Here is a 24,660-nt window from a genome sequence, read left to right on the forward strand (position 1 = left end):
GCTACCACTTCTCCAGAACTGGTCAGACCCTGCTGAATACCATCTCTGGTGTGTAGGACAATCGTGACCCTATAATTGTCATCATGACACATTGGTCCCACATCAAGTATTGATGCTTTATTCTGTGCCAATATATCAGGCAGCCGGATGGCCATGTTTGAAAAGATCTCCTTACAAAGATCTTGTAATGCTATATAATTTTAATATATAAAAAGTTTAATATCAAATTAAATGGTTTATTCAGGATTGACATAGTACAGTAGCTTCAAAAGCGGTGACAAATCCCCTTTCCTCGTTTTCCATTCTGTGTGCTGTTCTATTTGTAACTGGCAGAATTCTCCTTCCTTTGAGCTATGTGATACTGCTGAAGCCGTCTTGCCAATTCTTCCACCTTCTCAATGCTGGAAATGGAGGCATTGCTGCTGCTGCTGTTGCTGCTGCTGCTGCTGCTGCTATAACTGGTAGCCTGATCAGAGGTGCTCTGATGGTACATAGATGTATAGTGAGAGCCCCAGAGATCCTTGTGTGGCCTATAGTCAGAAGCCCTTGAAGACAGACAGATCTTTTCAGCACTCGAGGAAAAACTGAGTGGGAAGGTTTTGGAAGCAGCTGCCGGCACAAAAGAAGAAGAAGAAGAAGTGAGAAAGAATTGAGTGAGAACAGCGGAAACTGATTTGCTGACTCTTAGCCAGAGACAACAAGACACATCGTTAGCAATGCAGGCATTCCTCAACTTACAACTATTCCGTACAGAGACTGTTCAACAGCATGGGAAAAAAGTCATATTTAGGACCATTACAGCATCCCCATGGTCACGTGATCAAAATCCAGAGACTTGGCAACTGGCATGTATTAGTGATGGTTGCAGCATGCTGAGGTCATGGGATCACCTTTTGACAAGCAAACTCAGTGGAGAAGTCACATTCACTTCACAACCGTGTTACTAACTTAACTGCAGTGATACACTTAACCACTGTGGCAGGAAAGGTCATCAAATGGGGCGAAAGTCACTTAACTGTCTTTCTTTGCAACAGAAATTTTTATTTATTTATTTATTTATTTATTTAGTCAAAAGCTTACAATACAATAGAAATAAGAATAAACATAAGTTTAAATACAAGAAATAGGAACTAATAATTGGGGACAATAGGACAGGGATGGGAGGCATAATTGTGTGCTTATGCACACCCCTTACAGACCTCTCAGGAATGGGGTGAGGTCAACAGAGGTTAGTTTGAGGGTAACGGAGTGGGGGTTTGAGCAGGTAACAGAATCAGGTAGTGAGTTCCAGACATTGACCACTCTGTTGCTGAAATCGTACTTCCTGCAATCGAGTTTGGAGTGGTTTACATTTACTTTATATCTGTTGTGTGGTCTTGTGTTGTTGTGGTTAAAGCTGAAATATTCATTAACTAGCAAGACATTGTAACATATGATTTTATGTAGTAGAACTGCTAGGCTCAATTGTGATCGTAAGACAAGGACTACCTGTAATGCAAACTATTCTATAGAATAAAGGGACAAATGAACAAATCTGGCTGAAATAAATATAGTTTGTTTAGTGACCGTTACGACGACACTGAAAAATGTAACTTATGACCATTTTTCATACTTAGACTGTTGAGGCATCCTCGTGATCATGTGATCAAAATTCAGATTCTTGGCAACTTGACTCATATTTATGATGGTTGCAATGTCCCAGAGTCACCTTTTGCGACCCTGTTGACAACTGATGTCAACGGGGAAGCAAGCCAGAGTCACTTAATAACCATGTTACTAAATTAACAATTATTTCACTTAGCAACAGAAATTCTGGGCTCAATCAGTCAAGGTCTAACTGTATGGAGCTCCTCCATCAGCAGTAACTTCTGAAATGGTGTGACAGTAAGCATGATGTTATGGGTCAAAGAATGCCTGGGTGGAACTCTGCTGTCATGTATGGCAATGTGATGGATGGATATATAGAAATGTAGAAAAAAGCTTTCATGGTTTTCTTTCACTTGTAACCACGAACCAAAGTCCTTCAACCACGGATGGGAAGCCAAATAGCTCTCAGATGTTAGATTTCTAACATCCATAGCTAATAGTGAAGAACATTGAAAAAAAATGCTTCCCAACTTTGGGAAGCCATAATTCCCCGATTCTTGAATCATTGGTGTTAATAAGATTTTTGTTAACATATTAAAGATCAAGGAGCTACTAGTGTGAAGATTAGAACACAAGAGAATTTATGAGTTGACAATCAGAACTTGTACGCTTCTTGGCGATTGTTTTACTGAGCAATTTCATGGTCTGTTTCTAAACTTATCCATATGTTTGCGTTGACTTCTTGGATGAGAAGAAGCTTCTTGGATATGAAGCAAAATGTTTTCAAGGAAAAAAACAAGGAAGTCCAATTGCCTTTTGAAAAGCACCTTTGGGACTACCAAAGTCAAGATTATTAGGCCTGACTTCAAAAGTTGTTAAACATACTTTTTGAAAGTAACTATCATATCTCTCTTGAGTCTTAATAATAGGATTCACTGATCATGATAAAATCAATTAGAGATCCTAAACCTATTTTTAAAAAATGTACAACTATATAAGAAACATGCCTGATTCACACAACATGCTGAGACAATTGTTTGAATTTCCATAAACTGCTCAGCCCATTTTATCCTAATCTAGTGTAAACTCGTTCAATATGTGGTGGCTTTGAATTTGATTTAAAACAATGCATAAACTCAGTTACTATAATGTACAGTATAAATGTTGGCTTAGTATTACTATATATCCTACTAATGCTTTACAGAAACCTTATTGAATCTCACAAACCACCCACCCCCACTCTAAATGATCATACAATGCACTGAATCACAAACTAGTCATATTTTAGTCTTCTATGATGCACAAACACAATTCACATGGTCAAAATTGTGGTTCAATGTGTCATGTAAATTCACAAAATTGTGGAATGATTGAAATGAGAAAACCATGGTTAAGAATGTTTTATAAACACATTGTGTTTTATTGTTATCATGTGTTATGATTTTTGTGTACAATATTACAATAAAAGACTCAAGAAAACATTGTATCAATAAAGGGAAGTAAAGTTAATGAAACTACAGACCAAGGAAAAAATAGTAATATAATACGATGTCAACAAGATTATAATTTAGACAAGAGATGGATAGTTTCTAGTACATGGAAGGTGCAAACATTCCATCAAGACAGAGAATTTCAATACTAACTCATTCATTTCAGAATTTACTATTTAAAATTCATCTTCTGCAGTTCTACAAAACATGCAAAACTAAAAATAAATATTTATTATGAGTCAGGTGCTATCATTCTGCAGCATAATAACTGAGTAGTTCCTAAATTAAACCATATAACTGTTAAAAATTACTTGTCTACTTCAAATGGAATACATTGCAAAAATACATTGGTCATTCTTCATGCAAGACATAAATCACTATCCATGGTTTACGATCGTTTGATTTGTACACTGCACTAAAGCTAACGTGGTAAGTGCATTTTGGTTTAGTGTGAAAAGTGAACCCAGACCTAATGTGATGACTACAACTTGTTCTACAAACCTTGACTTAAATTTTTTGGGTAAGATTGTGTACAAACTAAGTCATTTAGTTTGACAAGAGAAATCATAAAAAGGGGCAAAATTAACTTAACAAATGTCCCACTTAGCAACAGAAATTTTGGGTTCAATTGTGGTCATAAGTTGAAGATTACCTGTTATTTGGGGTTTCTGAGTCCTCCTATCAGATCAATGATTTCGAGAGTGATGCTGGCAGGAGCATAAACTGGACATTTAGATGTGTTGGGTGGCAGATGATGATATCAACTTAAAGGTCACTTATTTAATTACTGAAGAAAAGCATCAAACTATCATAAGTAGATTTTGAGATTGTAAGGTGGTCAAGGCAAAGCCAGAATGACATCAGATCACTGATGGGGCCAGTATTGAAATAAAAGTTTCTCATTTAATAGGGCACAAACCATTGTAACTTGGTCTGTGAAAAGTATGAATCAAGGAAATCTGAAATTAGTAAAATTGAAATGTGATATATTGCATTCCATGTTTTTAAAGAATAAGCGCTTTAAAAATAAATGTAAAGGCCAATCAGAGTGGGATAATTTTTTTAAAAATGATAATTATATACTAAACCATTCAAGGGATGGCCATACAAAGGAATGAATGACAATGATATTTAAAAAGGACATCGTTAGATGTGTGTTTGGCTAAAATTGAATGTAGTATAGAATCATCTTCTATATACTACAAAAACTCTTGTTCCTGTAACTTTTAACTGGGTGTAACGTTGCATCCTAGAGCAAAAAATTTTGAACCAAGTTGCCTCAAATGAGCTAACTGACAGAATGTGTCCAAAATCTGGGAACCAGATGGAATTGGAATTTGGCATAATTTATAAAACATTTCATGACATAAACATTATCATAAAATGATTTAGGATCAAAGTACAAAGTGTCATAAAACATTTCCTATTTCCTATATTTATATCCTGAATTTTTGTGCGGTGTTTCCAATGTGATTCTGAAAAGTTATTTGGAGTTGGAGTCTTATCTCAGCAAGAGATAAGAGATATTTTGAAAACCAGTGGAGGGGAAAATCACAACATTTCAAAGAGGAAAAGATCAAAGTGGCTTTTTGAACAAGGCATGTGATAAGCAGAGAAACAAAGAGGATGGAAGCCTTGCACACACTGTGTATATACTGATGTTAATACAGGTAGTCCTTGACTTACAGCAGTTTCTTTAGTGACCATTCAAGGTTAAAACACACTTACGACCATTTTTCACACTTATGACCATTGAAGCATTCCCATGGTCAGATGTTAAAAATTCAAATGCTTGGCAACTGACTCGTATATATGATAGTTGCAGTGTCCCAGAGTGTTCTGACCCAGGCTTCGTCCAAATTAAGGAAACGCAAACTGAGTGTAAAATCAAACCTTCTTAATGTGACGCTGGGAATTCGTTGCATTCCCAGCCAAAACTCATTAGACACAATTCTCTGAGATAAACTCATGCCTTTCAGGGTTGCAGAAGGCTGCCAAGAAACAGAAGCCCACTTAATTAGAATATATACCCAGAAGTTCCAGCAAAGACAAACCAGAGTTTCCAAGGCTTCAATGAGGAATCAGAATCTAATGAATTTCTTTGCTTCCTGCAAAGAGCACATCACCAAGGACTGACTTTTATCCCTGATGGGAGGGGTAATCACCTTCCAGCCTTACTCCCGAGTCACTCCTGCTGCTTCAACTGCTCTCACCTTCTCGCAGCTCTGCGCACACGCGCACTGGGAAAAGGCTCCCCGGGGTCCTCTGCTTTGCTACTGCCAGACTCTGAAGGCAGCATCCCACTCCCAAATGGTCCTGGCCCCATCACAGGACCCCCATCCAAGTCCTCTCCAGAATCCCCGACTGGTTCCCTTTCTTCCTCACTGTCTGATACCTCTGCCACATGCACCGGCTGCCGGTGAACCACAACACAGGGTCATGTGATCACCTTTTCTGACTTTCTGACAAATAAAGTCAGTGGAGAAGCCAGACATACCTAACAATCGTGTTACTAACTTAACAACTGTGTGATTCACTTAACAGCCATAGCAAGGAAGGCTGTAAAATGGGGCAAAATTCACTTCACAAATGTCTTGCTTAGCAACAGAAATTTTTTGTTCAATTGAGGTCATAAGCCAAGGACTACCTATATTAAGCAAGAATGAGGAAGGTTATTTCAACCAATGGAGGAATATTACAAGAAAAGAAAAATGAAAGATATTTTTATAAAGACTGAGTCAATCACTAATTTGTGCTTAGGATACGAATATTCAAGAATAAGGCTAATATCTGGTAGAGGCAAATGAGATGAAAGAAAGATGGAAATGCTATACTGACATTAGGGGCATTCATAGTAAGTCAATATTTCATCAAAATAATGATGTATTTGTTTGTGACAGTAAAAGAGCAGAGCTTCTGTCACAATGTAAGCTTTGTCATTTGTGTAAACACATGCTCTATAGATGCCTATCACTGAAATCTTTTTAAAATAGACTTATAGACTATTATAGACAAAATGGGATGGTGTAATGGGATTAAATTTAAAAATCAATTCCAAGAGAAAGTGAGGTACAACAGACAACAGGTCAGGTAAAGATAAAATACTCATGGGATAATGTAAGAGACAGAAGAGGCAGTGGAAAAGCAAAGACTGGCAAAGAACATGGTATACATCTCTTCTGAAAAAGAGGAATGCAAAAGAATGCTCAATTTAGTGAACCATTGCACTGATTTCTCACACAAGCCCTGTTTTCCTAAAATATTACAAAAAAAGAGCTGCAGGTAGAGAAAAATGCCAAAGGAACAATCAATTTAAAGAGAAACACAAGATCAAACAGCCAATAAAAAAGAGATGACAGAGAGGAAAAGAGTATATAATAAGATCTATCTTTCCTTCATCGATTTCAACCCATTCTTTGAGGGTATAAATCATGCCTGAGTGTGGAATGTATTAAGGTTAATGTGTGTGGCAGATATCTTTCTGACCAAGGACAGAACCTCTGAATTTGCCAAGAGTGCTATGCTCTGGAAGAAGAACTAATCAATCAGTTCTGAACCAGATAAAACTGACTGTTCATGAACCAGAAAATAACATGTTGTGGGCATGTTAATTGAGTAGATGATGGACCAGAACAAATTATTCCATTTAGTAAGGTTTATTGAGGAATAGAAAAAAAAATAGATAATGGCAGATAGAAATGATAAAAGGAATTATTGGAAGGTCTCTGTTATAAAAGAGCAGCCATCTTATCATTGGAACAGTAGTTGAGTTAACTTGGGTCTATGTGCATGTAGAATGTATATGTATGTATACATACACATGAAGTAACATCTGGACAATCTACCTTTTGGGCTATGTAAGAATCTATAAAGTAAATGGCAAAATTCCAAATATAAATATGCTAAGACAAAAAAATCAAGTAGGTAATGGATAAAAAGACCTAATGAAGCAGTTCCACTTCAGCTACATTTGAACTTATAACCTGCCTTACTTTTTTTTCCTGTTTACTTTCTGTACCTGTACTGTCTTTTTTGCGACGAACAGTGGGTGACGAACTATTTCCTCTTCGTTTAGTTCTGGGGGCAAACATCTCATCACAGACAGATGAGGTCCACTCTTTACAACGCTCCTTTTTGCTGTTATCTCTTCCTCTGTTGTTCTTCTTCTTTTTCTTCTTCCAATCCCCTCCTACAGAAACAGATTTTTTCCGTCTCTCGGCATCTGCTGTATGGATGCACTTTGGGACCTTTACATTTGGTCTAGAATTCAAAGGAGGAAACAGAATGACGGTAGGTAGGGTGCACCTCAAATTTCCCCCAAGATTTTATTTATTTTGTTTATGGAATGACAAGGAGAGAACTACAGCAGCTGTCAATATATTTATATCTGTCCTCTATTATATTCATTATTGTATCTACATTTCAATACATTGATGATAAACCCCATCCTACATACTTTCCATTTATGGTTAAGTATCACATTGCAATTCACATATTAGCTCTCGTATACTCATGACTGAAGAACAATACACTCTGTTCTTCACCTTCCGCTAACTACACATCTTCAGGAGGGACACATGTAGCACAGTGATGGAACTATGGGCTACCCACCTAGCCTGCCAGATCAGCTGAATTAAACCTCGCGATCAGCAGATCCTCTTTGCATACTTCATACAGAAACTAAACTAACAGTCCTTGCTGTAACAATGCTGCCATTAATCCTACTATTACATACAGTCTTTTTTATTGTAAGCATAGATATCTACAGGAGTGGAAGGGAGCAGGGGTGGGATTCTACCAGTTCACACCTACTCGCTAGAACTGGTTGTTAACATTCTAAGCAGTTCGGAGAACTGGTTGTTAGAAGAAATTACCGGCCTAATCCTGTAAGGAAGGCAGGAAGGAAACATTCTGGTGTTGCTTACAGAAACTGCCTCTCCGTTAACCCTTATTACATTCTTAGTAGGACTAGACTTCCTGTTTCAGGAACGTCTCTGGAGTTTTTTCCCCCTCCTTTGCTGGTACTTTGCTTGTGTGGAGTGACCATTCAAAGTTACAATGGCACTGTAAAAAATGACTTATGACCATTTTTCACACTTACAACTGTTGCAGCATCCCCACAGTCATGAGAGGCCAGGCAAGAAGATGCGTGCCTCAATGTGAGTGATACTGAGTTGGCCACACTCAGCCAATAACATGACCACCAAGCCATGTCCACCCAGTCACATGACCACCAAGCCATGCCCACCACCTAAGCCATGATCATAGAATCGGTTGTTAAAATTTTTGGATCCCACCCCTGGAAGGGAGCATCTGATGAAACCTGTGTTGTGACATCATGATATAATTTCTGACATTCCTTAGGTGTATCAGAACAACAGGGAAGAAGAGGGTTTTTGTTGACACATCACTGCGCAAGTGTCATGTTTTGGTCATTATGGCTTGCTGCAGATGCTTATGGCAGTTAGCTAAATTTTAGCAAATATATTCTCCTGCCCTCAGTGCAATTCAGAAAACGTTTGAGGCTCATTTTGATAAAGAACTCCTCCAGATAATAGCTTTAAAAGGATTCAATTATTAAATAGTACAACTATTTTTCAAATAATTTGGATTCCAGCCATAATACATTAACTAGAGATGCCCTTCTGGGAATACAAGATATTGCTCAATAAAATAGAACTGAAATGGAAAGGTATAGCTTTGATAGTGCAGAGCATTACATGATAGTTCCTGATAGCTCTTGAAAATAACATAAAGCCCAGTGTCACTGCTAGAATTTCTTCCATTTCTCTATAACAAAACTCTGAATTTTTAACAGGTCTTGATTACTGAGGCTTGGATGCCTCATTCTTTACCCTGAGATCTTATGAGTGGGGAGGGAAGATTTATTTTCCCCCCCTATTTCATTTCCAACAACTATCATCCTCAGTTATTTGCAGCAGGCTGGTAGTTTTTCTCAGAACCAGTAAGAATTTACTTTCCAATGCAAACAGAATCCACAAAAGACAGAAGTCATTGGGATTAGTGTTCATACTTTCTGAAATGAAGAATCTGTTAGAAGTATTGATAGTTACATGAGCAGTTTTAGCAGGAACCTGATTTAACAGATGTGTCTGACTGTATGCATTACAGGCATTTAATTTATACAATGAAAAGCATTTATTCATGCTCACATGAGGTAATCCATCATCTTGGTCATGTTGATGTAGCAGCAGGAACAAGTGTACCTTCTATGACTAATTTTAATAAGCCCATTTCGTACACAATGATCCTATAACAAAACATTTTTTTAAAAAAAATTAAACTCTGATTTGTAATATAATGAGGTATAAATCATTCAAATTAAAGAAATGTATTACACAGCAAGAAAAAATGGTGAGCTGATTAACTGTAGGGCACAATGTACTGGAGCTCAATTTCTCAGACTATTTTAAAAGGCAAGTATTATTTACTAAAAATAGTTGACTATTCTTCAATCTTCCACAACAAAGATTATTACTACAGTAGACATCTTCAAAATAATGTCAAAAATACGATTGTTTAAACAAAATATTGAATAATCACTCTATGTTATTAATTATGTATGTTTCTTATGCTAGATACTGATTTTACCTATTTAGGGAACTGAAGTAGAGACAACCATCTTAACTTCATTGTTTTGGGGACAAATTGGTGTCAAAAGCAAAATATGTCACCATTTTATAATTGCTTGCTATTTTTATTGCTAAGAATTTTTTTTTCTTTTGTAATCCCTTAATTTGGGATAGAGTCAGGGTGACTGAACGGAGCTGAGATTTACTGGCTGGATGCCCTCCCTGACACCTACATGGATTTCACAGCAAATATCTTCTCTTTGCACCCTAATAGAGAAACATCTGTTGCTGCCTAGGATTGAACTCTCGACCTTCCAAGTGGGAGGGGAGCACCTCCACCTCTATGCCACTATGCTACTTGTTTTATTGCTAAGAAATAAAAATACTGAAAAGAAGAAAAAAATACCCAGAATACCAGAGATGAAAGTGACCTTGGAGGACTTCTAGCCTTCTAAAATATTGTATATATTGAAAACTCATCATTAAATCTTATTTATTATTTTTCCATTGCACCAACAAAGAACTGGTTATAAACAGGGAGTAAATATATTTTATATACATATTTTTAAAAATCCAGGATTATAAATTTGAGGTACAACTATTTTCATAGATTTAATAGTATCTAATATTTCGGGAAAAGTGCAGCTAAACAAAAGGCTTTGTTGTATGTAGCTTTTTGGGCTGAGCATTTTAGTAACAGAAATATTATTTTGTAGTAGCTAGCTCAGTTGAGAGGAGACTAATTTACCCACCATTCCCTTGTTCCAATATTCTTGGAATTAAATACATATCTGTTTTAAGTGCCTTGCGTGAATTAAGGCCCCATTTAGCAAATATAAACACTTTATATAATTTTAGCATAGATTGTACTGAATATGTAATTAGAAGTTTTTATTTTCCTCTTTGTCTTGTTTATAAATTTAAAATTTTAGTGAAGGATTTGCATTAATACAACCATGAAAAAGAGGAATTCTTCAAAATAATTTTCATGTCTTTTATGAAAGTTTTAGTCTTTAATAATATTTTTTTTAATCACCAGGATAAAATTGTAAGTTTTTTTCTCCTCATCCTCCATTATTTTGGGGATATAACTATTACAATAGGATCTACTTTGTCTATCTGATTAATGACTGAGATACTTAATCATCAGGAACAAGTCTTAGGTGAGGAAAAAGCATATTTTTGAAGGAAAGATTCAAAAGTCACCAGGTATCAATAAAATTAGTGCTTGTGGCACTTTCTAGGTAACACATTGCAGGAATTTAAATTAAGAAAAGACCAAAGAAGTTGTATGCTTTCCATTTCGTTAATTAATTGTTCCTCAGCTTTGACAATTTTAAGATGTATGTGCTTTCAGAATTCCTCAGCCAGTATCTTAGACTGCTGAGGTTGAGGTACACTGAGTTAACCAGTCAAAAGATGAGGAAATAATTCCTTCCCTGGTAGAGCGTTGAATTGGTACATTGCCATTCCAGCCAGATATGGGTTACTCATTGACTGCTTACCTTTTTATTGTTGTATTTCAAAACTGTGTATAGTTTATCATCTAAATCAGCTTTATTTGGTATTGCTATGACAACGGCAGGGACATAATATTCTTCACCTGACGGTTTCCTTATTCTGGTGAATACATAATCTCCAACCTGTTGAATAATAATAATAATAAGTGTGGGTTGAACACACCAATCTTAAATGTAACTGTCCTAAGGTTTTAATGTTTGAATTTCAAGAAAGACAAGAACCCAGTAAGAGTATACAAATATATATACATATTTTTAGTTAAAAATTTCAACCCATGCCTGACTCTTCTCTGCAGTTAAATAGCAATAGCACTTAGACTTATATACTGCTTCACAGTGCTTCACAGTGCTTTACTCACTAAGTAGTTTTAGAGTCAGCATCATTTTACTGACCTCGGAAAGATAGAAGACTGAGTCTTCTTCAGCCAGTCAGAATTGAACTCCTGGCAGCGAGCAGAAATGAACCTATACTTTATCTACTAAAAAGTAAAAACAGATATATAGCTTTTGGTGCAAGCTAATGGTAACTATCTAATGGTAACACTAGCTGTTTGGTTACTGTGGTTCTTTCACTACAAAGTTCATTGATTTTGGGGTATACTAAGAATTATGGAAGTTTTGTCAACTATTTTTAACATGCATCTTTACACTTTGCCACCTTTTGATGCTACTACATATAAATAGGGCGGTGTAATGATTTATGGTTTTACAATTGTTTTATAAAACTCATAGTTTTATGAGTTTTGTAACCTTTCATTTTCATGAGCCACCTAAGATTTTGGATAAAGATGAATGAATGAATAAATGAATGAATGGCCATCGGAATATAGAGTTTCCATCTTCATTTATAAAATATGGAAAATAGAAATAAGTCCAGGTATTTATTAGATTATAACCTCCAATGTAAAGGTTGGAGGCCATCGGAATGGCCATGAATGGCCATCGGAATATAGAGTTTCCATCTTCATTTATAAAATATGGAAAATAGAAATAAGTCCAGGTATTTATTAGATTATAACCTCCGATGTAAACAGATGTTTAAAATTCTGCATGGGATCCATACTAGTTTGGGTGTTTTTGTTTTTGAAGAAAAGAAAAAGAAAAAAAAATCAAGGGTCAATTTACTTTATAAACATGCAATACCAGATGTGGTACATCATGTTTTTTCACACAACTTTGCCCAACTCTGATACTTATCTGAAAATTAAAACTACTCAATTTCATATGGCTCACTTCCAATTTGATATGGTGAGCTGCATCTTGCAAACAGCTTTGTGCACAAATTGAAAATGAACCACATCAAATCACAGATGGAGACTGTTGATCAACACTAGCCATTCTTAAAAAAAATCTATTTAAATTTGCATGGAACTGTTGTTTCAGAAAAGCTATTTCCCTTTCAACTCTATAACTTTTATCAAACATTTGTGCTTTACAACAACCCAAACAAAAACTATTCTAACTTTCAGGGAGAAAATTGCAATGATGTCTATGGCAATTCCTTTTCCAAGATGATCAGCAAGGCAGAGGAGATTTGATCAAGCTGATCAAGACTGCAGCATGGGAGAAAAATAGGATAATTCCCTCTCTCATTCCTCACAACCCAAATCTTGATCCCTAACCTTGTCTATGCTAAAGACACATATATAGTCATTATGATTTATTACTGTATGGAACAATTAATGGAAAATTATATATTATTATTAATAGAGTTCCCTTTCATTCAGTAAATTATGAAGAAATATTTCTTTTTAATAAAGGTAGCTGAATTTTGTAGACCTAGATACAAAGACTAAATGAAAGACTAGGGGTGACATGATAGCAGTATTCCAATATTTGAGGGGCTGCCACAAAGAAAAGGGGGTCAACCTATTTCCCAAAGCGCCAGGAAGCAAGCCAAGAAATAATGGATAAAAACTAATCAAGGAGAGAACCAACCTAAAACGAAGGAAAAATTTCCTAATAGTGAGAACAACAAACCACTGGTTAATAGCTTGCCTTCTGAAGTTGTGAGTGCTCCATCAAAAAAAAAAGTCTAAACAGCCACTTGTCTGGAATGGTATAGGGCAGTGAATGCCTACCCTTTTTGTCGTTGTGTGCTGGAAGTGTATGCATGCACGCGCAAGAGCGTGTGCACGAGCCTGCACCCATAATGCAATGCACATGAGACCCCCCACGCTCCCCCATCCACATGCACATGGGACCCCCCGTGGTCCCCCCACCCTCTGCACATGTGCACACGTCTCCTGCATGCACCCACCCCCCACGCATGCACAGCAGATACCAAAAAAATCAGCTGGCTGACGGGAGGCACGTGCTCATGCGCAGTGCAACTGAGTTGGGGTGACGGCTTGCATGCCTGCAGAGATGGCTCTGCGTGCCACTTCTGGCATGCATGCCATAGGTTTGCCATCATGGGTATAGGGTTTCCTGCTTGAGCAGGGGTTGGATTAGAAGACCTCCAAGGTCCCTTCCAACTCTATTATTCTGTTACTCTAGTCCACGAATGTCACTCGCCGTATCACATTTATCACATCACGTGACATTTTGTGACGTTTTCCCCATTTGCAGAGCTGGGGTGAGCACGGCCTACACATGACGCATCCAGCCTGCGGGCCACCAGTTTGACACTCCTTCCATTTTCACAGGAATGAAGAACTTTCTGGATCAAACTGGACTTTTAGCATACAGCTACAGTAAACCAGCTGTTCTGATCTTGCATTCACAGAGAATTTCCAAATGTATTCAAATAAAAAGCATATTGCCTTAAAAATCACCATCCAACCTAAACCTAAACTTGTCTTGAGAAATAGCATGTTACTTACTTGCAAGGGTGGACAAGCAATCGCACCTCCAATAAACAAAATGAACTTCAAGGGGACAATCTCAGTCTGCCCATTAACAAAATCAACGAGTGCATAAAATGATGTGATGCTCCTCACCACTGTTCCTGAAACAAAAACATGGTGGAAACCCCCACAATTCAAATTGCATGCAGAACATCCAAATACATTGTCACATTTCATCACCATTCTCGCTATTTAAAAGGAATTTAAGTAATGGAACTGAAAAGGTCCCCACCTGGAGAAAAAGCAAGAAAACTACTGCTCTTAAAGATAATCCCACATTATGAAGAAAAGATCATGTGGGATTAAACAATATGATCTGTAGTTCAATTGATTCAATGTGATAAATCATTTTTCTGGCCCCATCAACAACTGGACTTTGAAGAGGGCTGAGATGAAGATTTTAAGCTGTTTGTTTGTTTATCAATCAAATTTAGAAACTGTCCATCTCCCTCACTTTCTGGGCTGAGTACAAATAAAACCTAAAGCATTCAATATTCCCAAACAGTCCCCCTATCCAAATACTCGTACTAACCAAGCCTGACCCTGCTTAGCTTCCAAAATCAGATGAGATCCGGATTTTCAGAGTAGCATGACTGTTTAAGGAACTAAGGAGCTGGACTGAGGGAGCAAGTTCAGCCACATAGCTAACAAACCTCAAAAGGGTTGTATGAATACTCCTCCATGATGGAAGAGAATCTTCTTGTTTTGGAGTTGGGTGTTTTTAAAACTATATAAATACCCTGTTTCTCCAACAATACGGCCTCCCCCAATAGCATGTTTTACAGGCATAAAATCAAATTAAGTCCCTCCCCCCAAATTAAGGCCTATATTAAACATGTGAAATGGGGGGAATGGCGGGGGGGGGGGGGCTTGCCTTAAATAAGTACTTTTGTTGCATACCCAGATATGGTGCTGCCTGTGTTGACTTCGGCGTTGGTGGGGCACTTCGTATCGGGAGACTTTCCACCACCATTGCTTTCCCTTCTCCCCGTGCTGCCGGGGCATTTAGAGCAACGCCGCAGCATTTGGCACAGCCACGCAGCATTTGGCGCAGCCATGTGCGGCCAGCCAGGGCTCCTCCCTGCAACTGGAGCCCGGCAGAGACACTCGGCTTCAGGCGCTCCTGTCGCCACCTTCCCTTCACCTTCGAAGGCAAAGCCAATTCTTTTAAAAATGATGCCCTACTACCGGTACGACAAAGCCTCCCCTGCCCAAGAGGGCAGCCCAACCTCACGTGGGGAGACAAATCTCCCAGGGCTGCAGTGCAGGATCGGCCCACCCTGGGAGAAGCGCCCAGCCGCCATCCCTGCCTGGTGCCAGGCAGAGCGCGAAGAGCTTCGCCTGGGGTGGCCAGCACAGCTGACAGGTGGCCCCTCCTGCCCGGCGGGGGAGCTCTCACCAAGGCAGCGAGTGGCTCCCCCCCGGACCCTCCACTCATCCCACCAGAGCCACACCAGAGCCGTGTGGGCTGGGCAGAGCCGGGAAAGCGCCCGCCTGCCAAGCGAAAGAGCTGCGCCGACCTGAGCTTGGCTTCCTTCCCAAGTCCCTCCAGCCCGAACCCGAAGGAGCCACCGGAGAGGCTGCCCGAGGCAGTGATAGCGCCCACCCGTACGCAGACAGGGAGGCGAAGCGACGGCAGTGCTGCTTCCCTGGCTGGCGGGTCCGGGAGAGAGAGCCCGAAGCCGCCCATCCTTTCCACCCCTCTTCCAGCCCATCCCAGTCCCCATGCATCTCCAATTGCGCTGGCAGCTCCAAACGCTGCAGCGGCACAGGCATCGGGCAGAGGCACTCACTTGGCGGGGCTCAGCTCAGAGGACGCGGTGTCGGCCGTCGCCTTGCCTCCTGTCCATGGATGGGTAGGCGCTATCATTGCCTTGGGTGGCCTCTCCCAGTGGCCCCTTTGGGTTCGGGCTGGAGGGACTTGGGAAGGAAGCCAAGCTCGGGTCAGCCCGGCTCTTTGCTTGGCAGGTGGGCGTGCACCCGTGGCTCGCTTCCGGCTCTGCCCAGCCCGCACGGCTCTGGCGTGGCCCTGGCGGGATGAGCAGAGGGCCTGGCGGGAGCCGCTCGCTGCCTTGGTGAGAGCTCCGCTGCTGGTCAGGAGGGCCCGCCTGTCAGCTGCGCTGGGCGCCCAGGTGAAGCCCTTCACGCTCTGCCTGGCACCAGGCAGGGATGGCGGCTGGCGCTTCTCCCAGGGTGGGCCGATCCTGCACTGCAGCCCTGGGAGATTTGTCTCCCACGTGAGGTTGGGCTGCCCTCTTAGGCAGGGAGGCTTTGTCGTACCGGTAGTAGGGCATCATTTTTAAAAGAATTGGCTTTGCCTTCGAAGGTGAAGGGAAGGCGGCGACAGGAGCGCCTGCAGCCGAGTGTCTCTGCCGGGCTCCAGTTGCAGGGAGGAGCCCTGGCTGGCCGCACATGGCTGCGCCAAATGCTGCGTGGCTGCGCCAAATGCTGCGGCGTTGCTCTAAACGCCCCAGCAGCACGGGGAGAAGGGAAAGCAACGGTGGCAGAAAGTCTCCCGATATGAAGTGCCCCACCAATGCCAAGGTCAACATCCAAGCCGTCGCCACCCCCCCGCCCGAGGATGCAAGGGTGGGAATTAAGTCACCCCCAAAAAGATGGCCTAGCCCGGCCTTATTTTGTGAGAAACACGGTATCTAAATACATACATTACCTCATCTGAAATATCCCTGCAACCTATTTTCATGTTCAGGCATAAAATTTGATAGATATTTAGCTGGCCCTACTTCCAATTTCATATCCGCAATTTACCAATGGCAAATAATTGAAAATATACCAGTATGTATTCACACATTAAACAAATTATACTGGATCTTTTAGTACAGGGATTTTAAAAGTTTTTCAGGCCCTGAAACCATTAGGCAAAATAATACATTCTTGGAATCTCTGATCAAGAGGTAACATTTTTAGCAATTAGAAAACTGGCTGTGTTTGAATGTTCCCTTTTTTGTTTGGCCTTAGTCTTATGGAATCCCATCAACTTTGAAAAAAGCCTGTTTTTAAGTTATTCTCGCTTTTGGAAACATTATGGAAAATTGAGGTATGAATTGAAAGACAAGAACTATATTAAGATCTGGGAACCAAAGATAATCTCACGGGCAATGCCAACTATACAAAGGAAAATTTTAAGGTCGGCACAATTCCCAACCTTCATAATAATATACATATTCCCACTCTTTTTCCTGCAATGTTTCTTCAGTTCTGAAAACCACAGCTGGATATTAAGCTTTATTCAATCAAGCAGAAATATAAACCACTCAGATAACTTCACAAGACCTCTAAGAAAACAGGAATATTTATTGAAGAAAGCCAGGAAGCATAACCAACTACTGCAGTTCAAGACTAGCCCTATGTAAAGATACAGTTATCTCACACCCTTCTATTGTCTTACCTGCCACTTGACTACGGATCGTCCTCAATGTAGAAACACAATTGAGACCAGAATTTCTACTGCTGAATAATGGAAGCTAATCTTTTTTTTCTTTTTGCCACAATTATTAAGCAAATCACTACAATTGTTAATGTGATCATTAAGTGACTTTGCTTGTCAGAAACAAGCTGGGATGGTCACAAAAGGCAATCACATGACTCTGGGATGTTGCAATCGTTATAAATACCTGCTGGTTGCCAAGCAGCTGGATTTTGATCACGTAACCATGGGGATGCTGCAACAGTTGTAAGTGTTAGGGCCAGTTTCACCATAAATCACTTTTTTCCAGTACCATTGTAACTTTGAAAACCGAGGACTACCTATATTTGTCTCATTTGAATAGGCTGGCCTGTTTTCCTCTATCCTTTGTTTTGGAAGTGGTCAGATTTACTCTTTGTCTTTACTACCTGTGTGAGAACAAACTCTCACATTGTGGAATTTTTAAAAATAGTTTAGACCGCAAGCATACATCAAACACACTGCTATTCATTACAGTTGTGAGTCTGAAAAAAGTTGCCTTGGCATTAAAGAACCCACTTATGAAAGCTAACAGTAGTGGCACATTTACAGGAAAAAATATAAAAAAATAGGCTTCCTTGATACACATCTATGAAGTGCTGTACTTGTGTCAAATGGGAAGCACGTCTTCCAAAATTCTGTTCAAAGCAGGCAAATATAATATCATCGAAGCCTGTTCTTTCAAATTTTTACTTTTGCTGCCACTATTCTTTTTTGTGTTTAGATCTTAAAGAGTTGCAGTAAAGCTCTGTTATGTGTACCTGTTCTCAGAAGTGTTAGCTGAATGTTGGAACACTTGATTAAATCACCCCCGTGCTACTAGTTGTAAAAGAATTTACAGGTGCATACTGGATCTTGAGACTGAACTTTTTAATTTTTCGAATAAAATTCTACCCCACGTATATTCCTGTAGACAATATTTACCTGGGTAATAAAATCCTGTGCATTCTGATCTTGCGATGACATTTTGGCCTTTGAGATAATCAAATATTTTGGTTTTTGGTTTTTTCTTTGCCTGTAGTTAATAAAAAATGCCTGTATTATATAGGGAATACCAGATATTTGCTTTTCTAATGTGCTATAACAGAATCAACAGAAAACAAAGTACAGATATGCACAACACATTTAAGCTTAAACAGAATAGGCTTGACAAAAATGTGGTCCTATGTAATTAGAATATTTGTAATGAACTAAAATATTCTGACTCAATTGTATACTGAGGTTTTTTTTTTGAACAGTACAAATTACAGCAACTGAATTCCAAAGTTATGTCAATTTAAATGGAAGAAAACAAAATATAATAGACAAATTAAATTTTCTATTTTTCTACAGTGCCAAAAAATAATAAAATGGGATTTATAGAAAATGTCAATCAAATTTTGAGAACTAAATTAAACCAAAACTATAAAGAATCTCATTGTCTGGTCACTGTATCAGCAATATAAAGCCAATTCAAGGGCTGAAAGTTTTTGTTCTGCCAGCCTGTAATCTGGTTTATGATCATCAGTCCAAAAGAACCTAATCATTTTTCAAAACATTCCAGGCACAACATTTCCAAAGTGCTTCACAGACTTTGGAATAGACACATAGGAGATTTGCATTTTTAGTTCCTAAAGATGTCAGGTCATAAAGCTGGAAAAAAAACTTCCAATTTTGACCTCAGATTGTCCATAACAACTAGATCATGCAATATAATTAACAAGACAATCATAATATTGGAAGGGACCATTTAGGCTATCAAGTCGAACACTTGCTCTGGTCAGGAAACTGTGAGTTCTAATCCTGCCTTAGATATGGAAGCCAGTTGGGTGACTATGGGCCAGTCATTCTCTCTCAGCCCAACCCACCTCACAGGGCTGTTGTTCTGGAGAAAATAGGAGGGAGAAGGAATATTAGGTACTGTATGTTTGCTGTTTTGTGTTACTTATGAAAATAATAAAGGTGGGATAAAAATATTTTTAAAAATTTATGTAGTATATAACATGTCTTCTTCCTGAGGTAAACGATATGAAACATTTTGTATGTACTATATAAAATACAAAGTATTTGTATCTTCTCTGTCTCTCTCTTTCCTGTTTTTGATACAAGATTTGGCAATTATTGTATGCTTCATTTTCCCCAAATAAACTGATTTTAATTATTCAAATATACTTTTCACTGAATTTTATTCAAAACTGAATTACATGTAGTCATTTTAAGAGCTTCCAAAATCCAGATTTGTAAAGCAATACAAATCTTTCACAATAATCTACTTCTATACTATAATGGTGATAATACAGCCTCACTTACAGATTTATTTATGCAATTCTTTAATCTATTTAATAATTCACATGAATTTAATAATCTGCAAAGAGTTGGTCACAGAAGGCCATCAATAAAAGACTTCTATTTCTCTTTGATAGATAATAAAGTTAGGGGTTCTTAAGAAAGTTATTCTCACATAAAATAGATTTTAATTATTTCACGGAATTTATCTTGGATTTGTTAATACAAATGAGCAATGATTAATGTCTGCTAATCACGTTTAAGTAATTATTTTTCTGGGGAAAGAGAGCTTGTATGTTCATTCAGGAGGATGTAATTCAAAAAGCTAAAGCTTTTTATTTGTTCTTGAAGCAAAAATGAAATTTTGAATGCTGCCTACATTTCTGCCCTTCAATTCTTAAGGCTTTAAAGATGTAGATTAACAGTTACTAAGGATGATGTTCTGACTGGGCTGCTAAAAAAGGTTGTCTCGGAATAAGAGTTATTGCTCTGTGTTAATCACATGTGTCTACAGCACATGTTGGCAATTGGGGGCAGGGTGTGTGTGTGTGTGTGTGTGTGTGTGTGTGTAGGAAAAGAGCCAGAATTAGCCTATGAACTAGGGAAACTGATGAGTTGGTACAAAATCAAGGTCACAGCAAAATTATCATTGTCTAATTTATCAACCTGATGTATCTGATGTGTAGATCAAATCTTTAAGAAAGTTCAGAGAACAATAAACTTAATACAGGGGTTCTCAAAAGGCCTATCATGAACACTTCCAGACTTTGAGGAGGATAATTCAATTTGGGAAGCTTATCCAGGTAAAGCACAACTTGGAGGTCCTTAGTGCTTTCTGAGCTTGATGGGTTTTTTTTTTGCAGATGTTTTATTACCAAACTGGGTAACACCATCAGTGCACTGATGGTGTCACCTATTGTAATGACAGCTTGGTAAATGACCCCACAGTTCAACCCTGAGCTACAAATATTCTCTTCTATCAAAGCTGAACTGCTGCAAGAAAACCTTGAATTACGCCTGCCTTCAGTCTGACTTAAGCATGGTATATAAAATCATACATTGCAATGTCCTACCTGTCAGTGAATACTAGCTTCAACCATAACAACACAAGAGCACACAATAGATACAAACTCAAAGTAAACCGCACCAAACTTGATTGCAGGAAATACGACCTCAGCAATAGAGTGGTCAATGTCTGGAATACTCTACCCGACTCTGTAGTTTCTTCCCCAAACCCCAAAAACTTAACCTTAGACTGTCTACTATTGACCTCACCCCTTTCCTAAGAGGTCTGTAGGGGCGTGCATAAGTGCACCAACGTGCCTACTGTCCTGTCCTATTGTTTCTCTTATTCTTTTTATTTTCTTATATGTACCCATTTCATGTATTCACAACTATGTATACACTTATACTTATTATCTTGTAAACAATTGGCAAATCAAATAAATAAATAAATAAATAAATAAATAAATAAATAAATAAATAAAAATAAGATCTCATTTGCTCCTGCTTGAACAAGTGTTTGTCCAAGCAGAGCAAAAGGACTATATGGGAGGTTTCTACCTATGGCTTTTCTGCTACAATTGTCCTATTTGCACCATCCTGCTTCCAAGTGCCAATATGCACTTGCTTGCTTTTAGAATGATATTTGCAACCTTTTCTTCCACCAATTATAGATGGAAGGCTAGAAGAACATGCAGGATTGAACTTCTTGGCTATTCATTGCAGGAGAGGAAGAGACAGAAGAATTTATGTTGATTGTGCCTACACACAAGACTGTTGAATAAAATCCAAAGATACTCAAATGCTTGTATTTTATTTTTGGGCTGTTTACGGGTTGATTATTTCTGTACATAACTATTAACACTGAAATCTTATGTAATCTTTGGAACAGATTATGGTAGGCTTCCAACTGGAACAGAAAAAGCTAATTGAATAACACCAAAAAATAAAGCCCAAGCAAGTGAAAAGAAAGCTTTTCACGTTTTGTTTTTTTTTAAGATAGAAGAAACACACAATTAGAAATCTCCCAGAAGTCTGGCTTTTTCCTGCTGATAAACTCCCTATATTATGCTTGCCAAAGACCTTATTAAAAAGTCTTTATTAGCATTTTAATAACCTTTCTTGTCAATAATTCCTATTTCTCTGACTGAATGTAATCCTTGAAAGGCACGAGTTTTCATTTATCATCTGTCCATTTCAAATACAGATTACATCAGTCAATCAAAAAAAAAGCAGAGCATCCATTCCTAGCCAAGTAAAAGGTGCTCATTTTCTTGAAATGAATATTTAAAGTAATCTGATAGCTAAATAAAGATGTTTCATGTCCCTTGCACCCCAAATGTAATTATTTAGAAAATCAACCCATCTCTATTTTATTTGGAAAAACCCAAGTGTACTTCCATTATGCAGATAAAATCAGCAATTTTACCATTTTAACAAAGGTTAAGGATTCAACAAATTTATTCAGTTGTTCATTCATTGACAGGGCATCTAGGCCTCTCTAATCAAACTACCTCTGGGGAGATTCGTTTCTCAAATCCTTACCTTAGCAAGCATCTTGTGAATGAAGAGCTTGCCTGATACTCAATGTTTGGATATATACATGCATACTAAAGTGCAGGAAAAGCATTATTCAAATTTGAAGTATTGTTAATTGCACTCCAGATAGTACATTCACATTATTTGGCCTTGTTTTCTCAGGGAAATATCAACATAGCCCATAATGCATTCTCAAAACTATTTAAATAGAGCAGATTTTGGAGACTTGGTCAAAGACCATGCTAAAATCACATCAGGCAACCTTAGCAGCTATTTTCAGTGTTTCTCATTCATTCAACCACTCATTAATTGGTTTTTTAATTCTTTTTTTTTTACTTGCTGCAATCAAGAAACACTCCCTATGTAGGCCTGCTTGTTTAAAAGGCAATTTCTAATTCAAAAATTATAATGGTGCCTCCCTTCCTATTGTAATGAATTAAACTGTAAGTAGGAGAAGGAAACGGGAGACTACATCTCCAGACTAAAAATTTTAAGAACAAACTACTCATTACATTGCGGCCATTTTTTATTTTTTTTTAACAAAGCATTGCAATGCTAACACCATGGCTCTTTCAAAATGCCCTCAGAAGCTTTATAGAATTAGCTCAGGTTCCTCAGAAACTAGGGAAAGTTTCAGGAAGTTTCATAACAAAATGTCATAGCATACTTTGCTCTTAAAGCATGGGTAAGGGACCTACTGTCCTGTCACTTTTAATTACAACTCCCAGTGATCAGTCGTCTAGAAATTTTACTTCAATATCTACAAGGCCATAAGTTTCCTAATATTGTTATAAAGCAGTTTTTGATCATTTTTACCTAGTCTTCAATGTTCCTGGAGAAGCCAATGGCATTCTAAAACAAATGGATTGTCTTGATATCTGAGCAAGTCATGGAGCTGAACTAGATTGGTGGTTCTGGTCAAAGATCTTCATGGAGATTCTGATGGGGAAATGTACTTTTGTTGATCCTATAAGATCTTTCAATGGCATTCAATACTATTTACACCTTGCCATCTTGCTTCATCATCCAGATGTGGGCATTATGGCATGATAATTACACTCCAAATAGAGTAGAAAATGTTAGTCTATAGCTATGGACTGTACCCCAAAGTTGTTGTTGCTCCAGTGTGGAGTCCTACAAGGTTTGGAACCCTTGCATATTTTATTTAACACATATATGGGTTCCCTGGGAGAGATCCTCCATTGGTCTGAAGTAAAATGTCATCAGTATGCTGATGATATTTAAGCATGCATTACCAGGATGAATTGGAAACACTGTGGAAAGGTTGAACCAAGCTAAATTGAGCAAAATCAACTCAGATATTATCCCTTCTCTTTCAAGTAGATCAAAGTAATTTTATTTTGCCACGGTTTAACATTAAATGTTTTGTGATGTCTAATGCGGACATTTGTGATCTCAATATTATCTGATGCTATTACCTTGTAATTAACTACCCAACATCTCCAAATTGGTTGAGCTACAGAAACTGTCAATAAAATTAATATATTTTTTTCCATTTGTTAGTACTTGTTGCATCATTTCAGCACGCACACAGTTTAAAAAATAGATCTATTTTGACTCTTTCACACTGTAACATGTTAGAAATGCTTAAAAAGTAATGTTCAAAATCACACATTCTGCATATTTGCAACCAGTGTTTTTCAAACTTGGCAATTTGTAGATGTGTGGACTAACTCCCAGAATTCCCCTTCCAGCATGGGAATTGAAGTCCACACATCTTCAAGCTTCCAAAGTTAAGAAACACTGGTTGCAATTGTAAACTGGTTTTGTTTATGGAGTTTATGTTTCTATTTCTTCATTCTTCTTTCATTTACAGAAGCTGCCTTGGAAATTTCTTCAAAAGATAACAATGATAAATAATAGCAACTACCAACCTCTTTAGTGGGACAGATGTGGAGTGGGCAAATTCTCCCAGGTTCCTCTTTGGATGCTATTTGAAGGTCAGAAGCCTGTTGCAGGTATGTTAATGCTGTTATAATCTCATCTTCCAACATCACAAGCTCCTGATTGGCAATAGGCCACTTTGCACTGGCTAAGGCTTCGAGCAAAGATTCTTTACGATCCACATAGGACACTGGCTGATCCTGTTCAAATCTAGTAATAAAGGTTATGTCTTAACAAAGGTTATGTATTATTATTTATATGTAATATGCTATTAGCATTCCAAAATCAATTATATGCATTAACTGTATCAAGTGTGTTCTTTACTGAGAGGGCATCTGTTGGTTAAAAGATTCACATGTTTCCATGCTCAGCTTTTCTTGCATTTGCTCCAGATAACTCAGAACATTCTAGGGCTCTCCCTATAGTTCCATTGCTATGCTTCCT

General features: G+C 38.2%; 1 protein-coding gene across 1 annotated transcript in view; it reads right to left on the bottom strand.

Annotated features, from left to right (window-relative positions):
• Positions 1 to 240: 240 nt before the first annotated feature.
• VWA3B (von Willebrand factor A domain containing 3B) overlaps positions 241 to 24,660 on the bottom strand; it is an 86,363-nt gene continuing 61,943 nt past the window's right edge. Inside the window, exons 24-30 of the mRNA XM_026666831.2 lie at positions 24,207 to 24,426; positions 18,430 to 18,520; positions 14,016 to 14,140; positions 11,176 to 11,313; positions 9,251 to 9,348; positions 7,096 to 7,337; positions 241 to 609 (exon numbers count right to left, since the gene is read on the bottom strand). Of these exons, the coding sequence (XP_026522616.2) occupies positions 317 to 609; positions 7,096 to 7,337; positions 9,251 to 9,348; positions 11,176 to 11,313; positions 14,016 to 14,140; positions 18,430 to 18,520; positions 24,207 to 24,426 (1,207 nt within the window). The 3' untranslated portion in view covers positions 241 to 316. The remainder of the gene's footprint in view (positions 610 to 7,095; positions 7,338 to 9,250; positions 9,349 to 11,175; positions 11,314 to 14,015; positions 14,141 to 18,429; positions 18,521 to 24,206; positions 24,427 to 24,660) is intronic.

Source organism: Notechis scutatus, chromosome 5 (assembly GCF_049901735.1).
Source record: "Notechis scutatus isolate UNSWTSFEM ecotype Mainland chromosome 5, rNotScu1.2, whole genome shotgun sequence".
NCBI lineage: Eukaryota > Metazoa > Chordata > Lepidosauria > Squamata > Elapidae > Notechis > Notechis scutatus.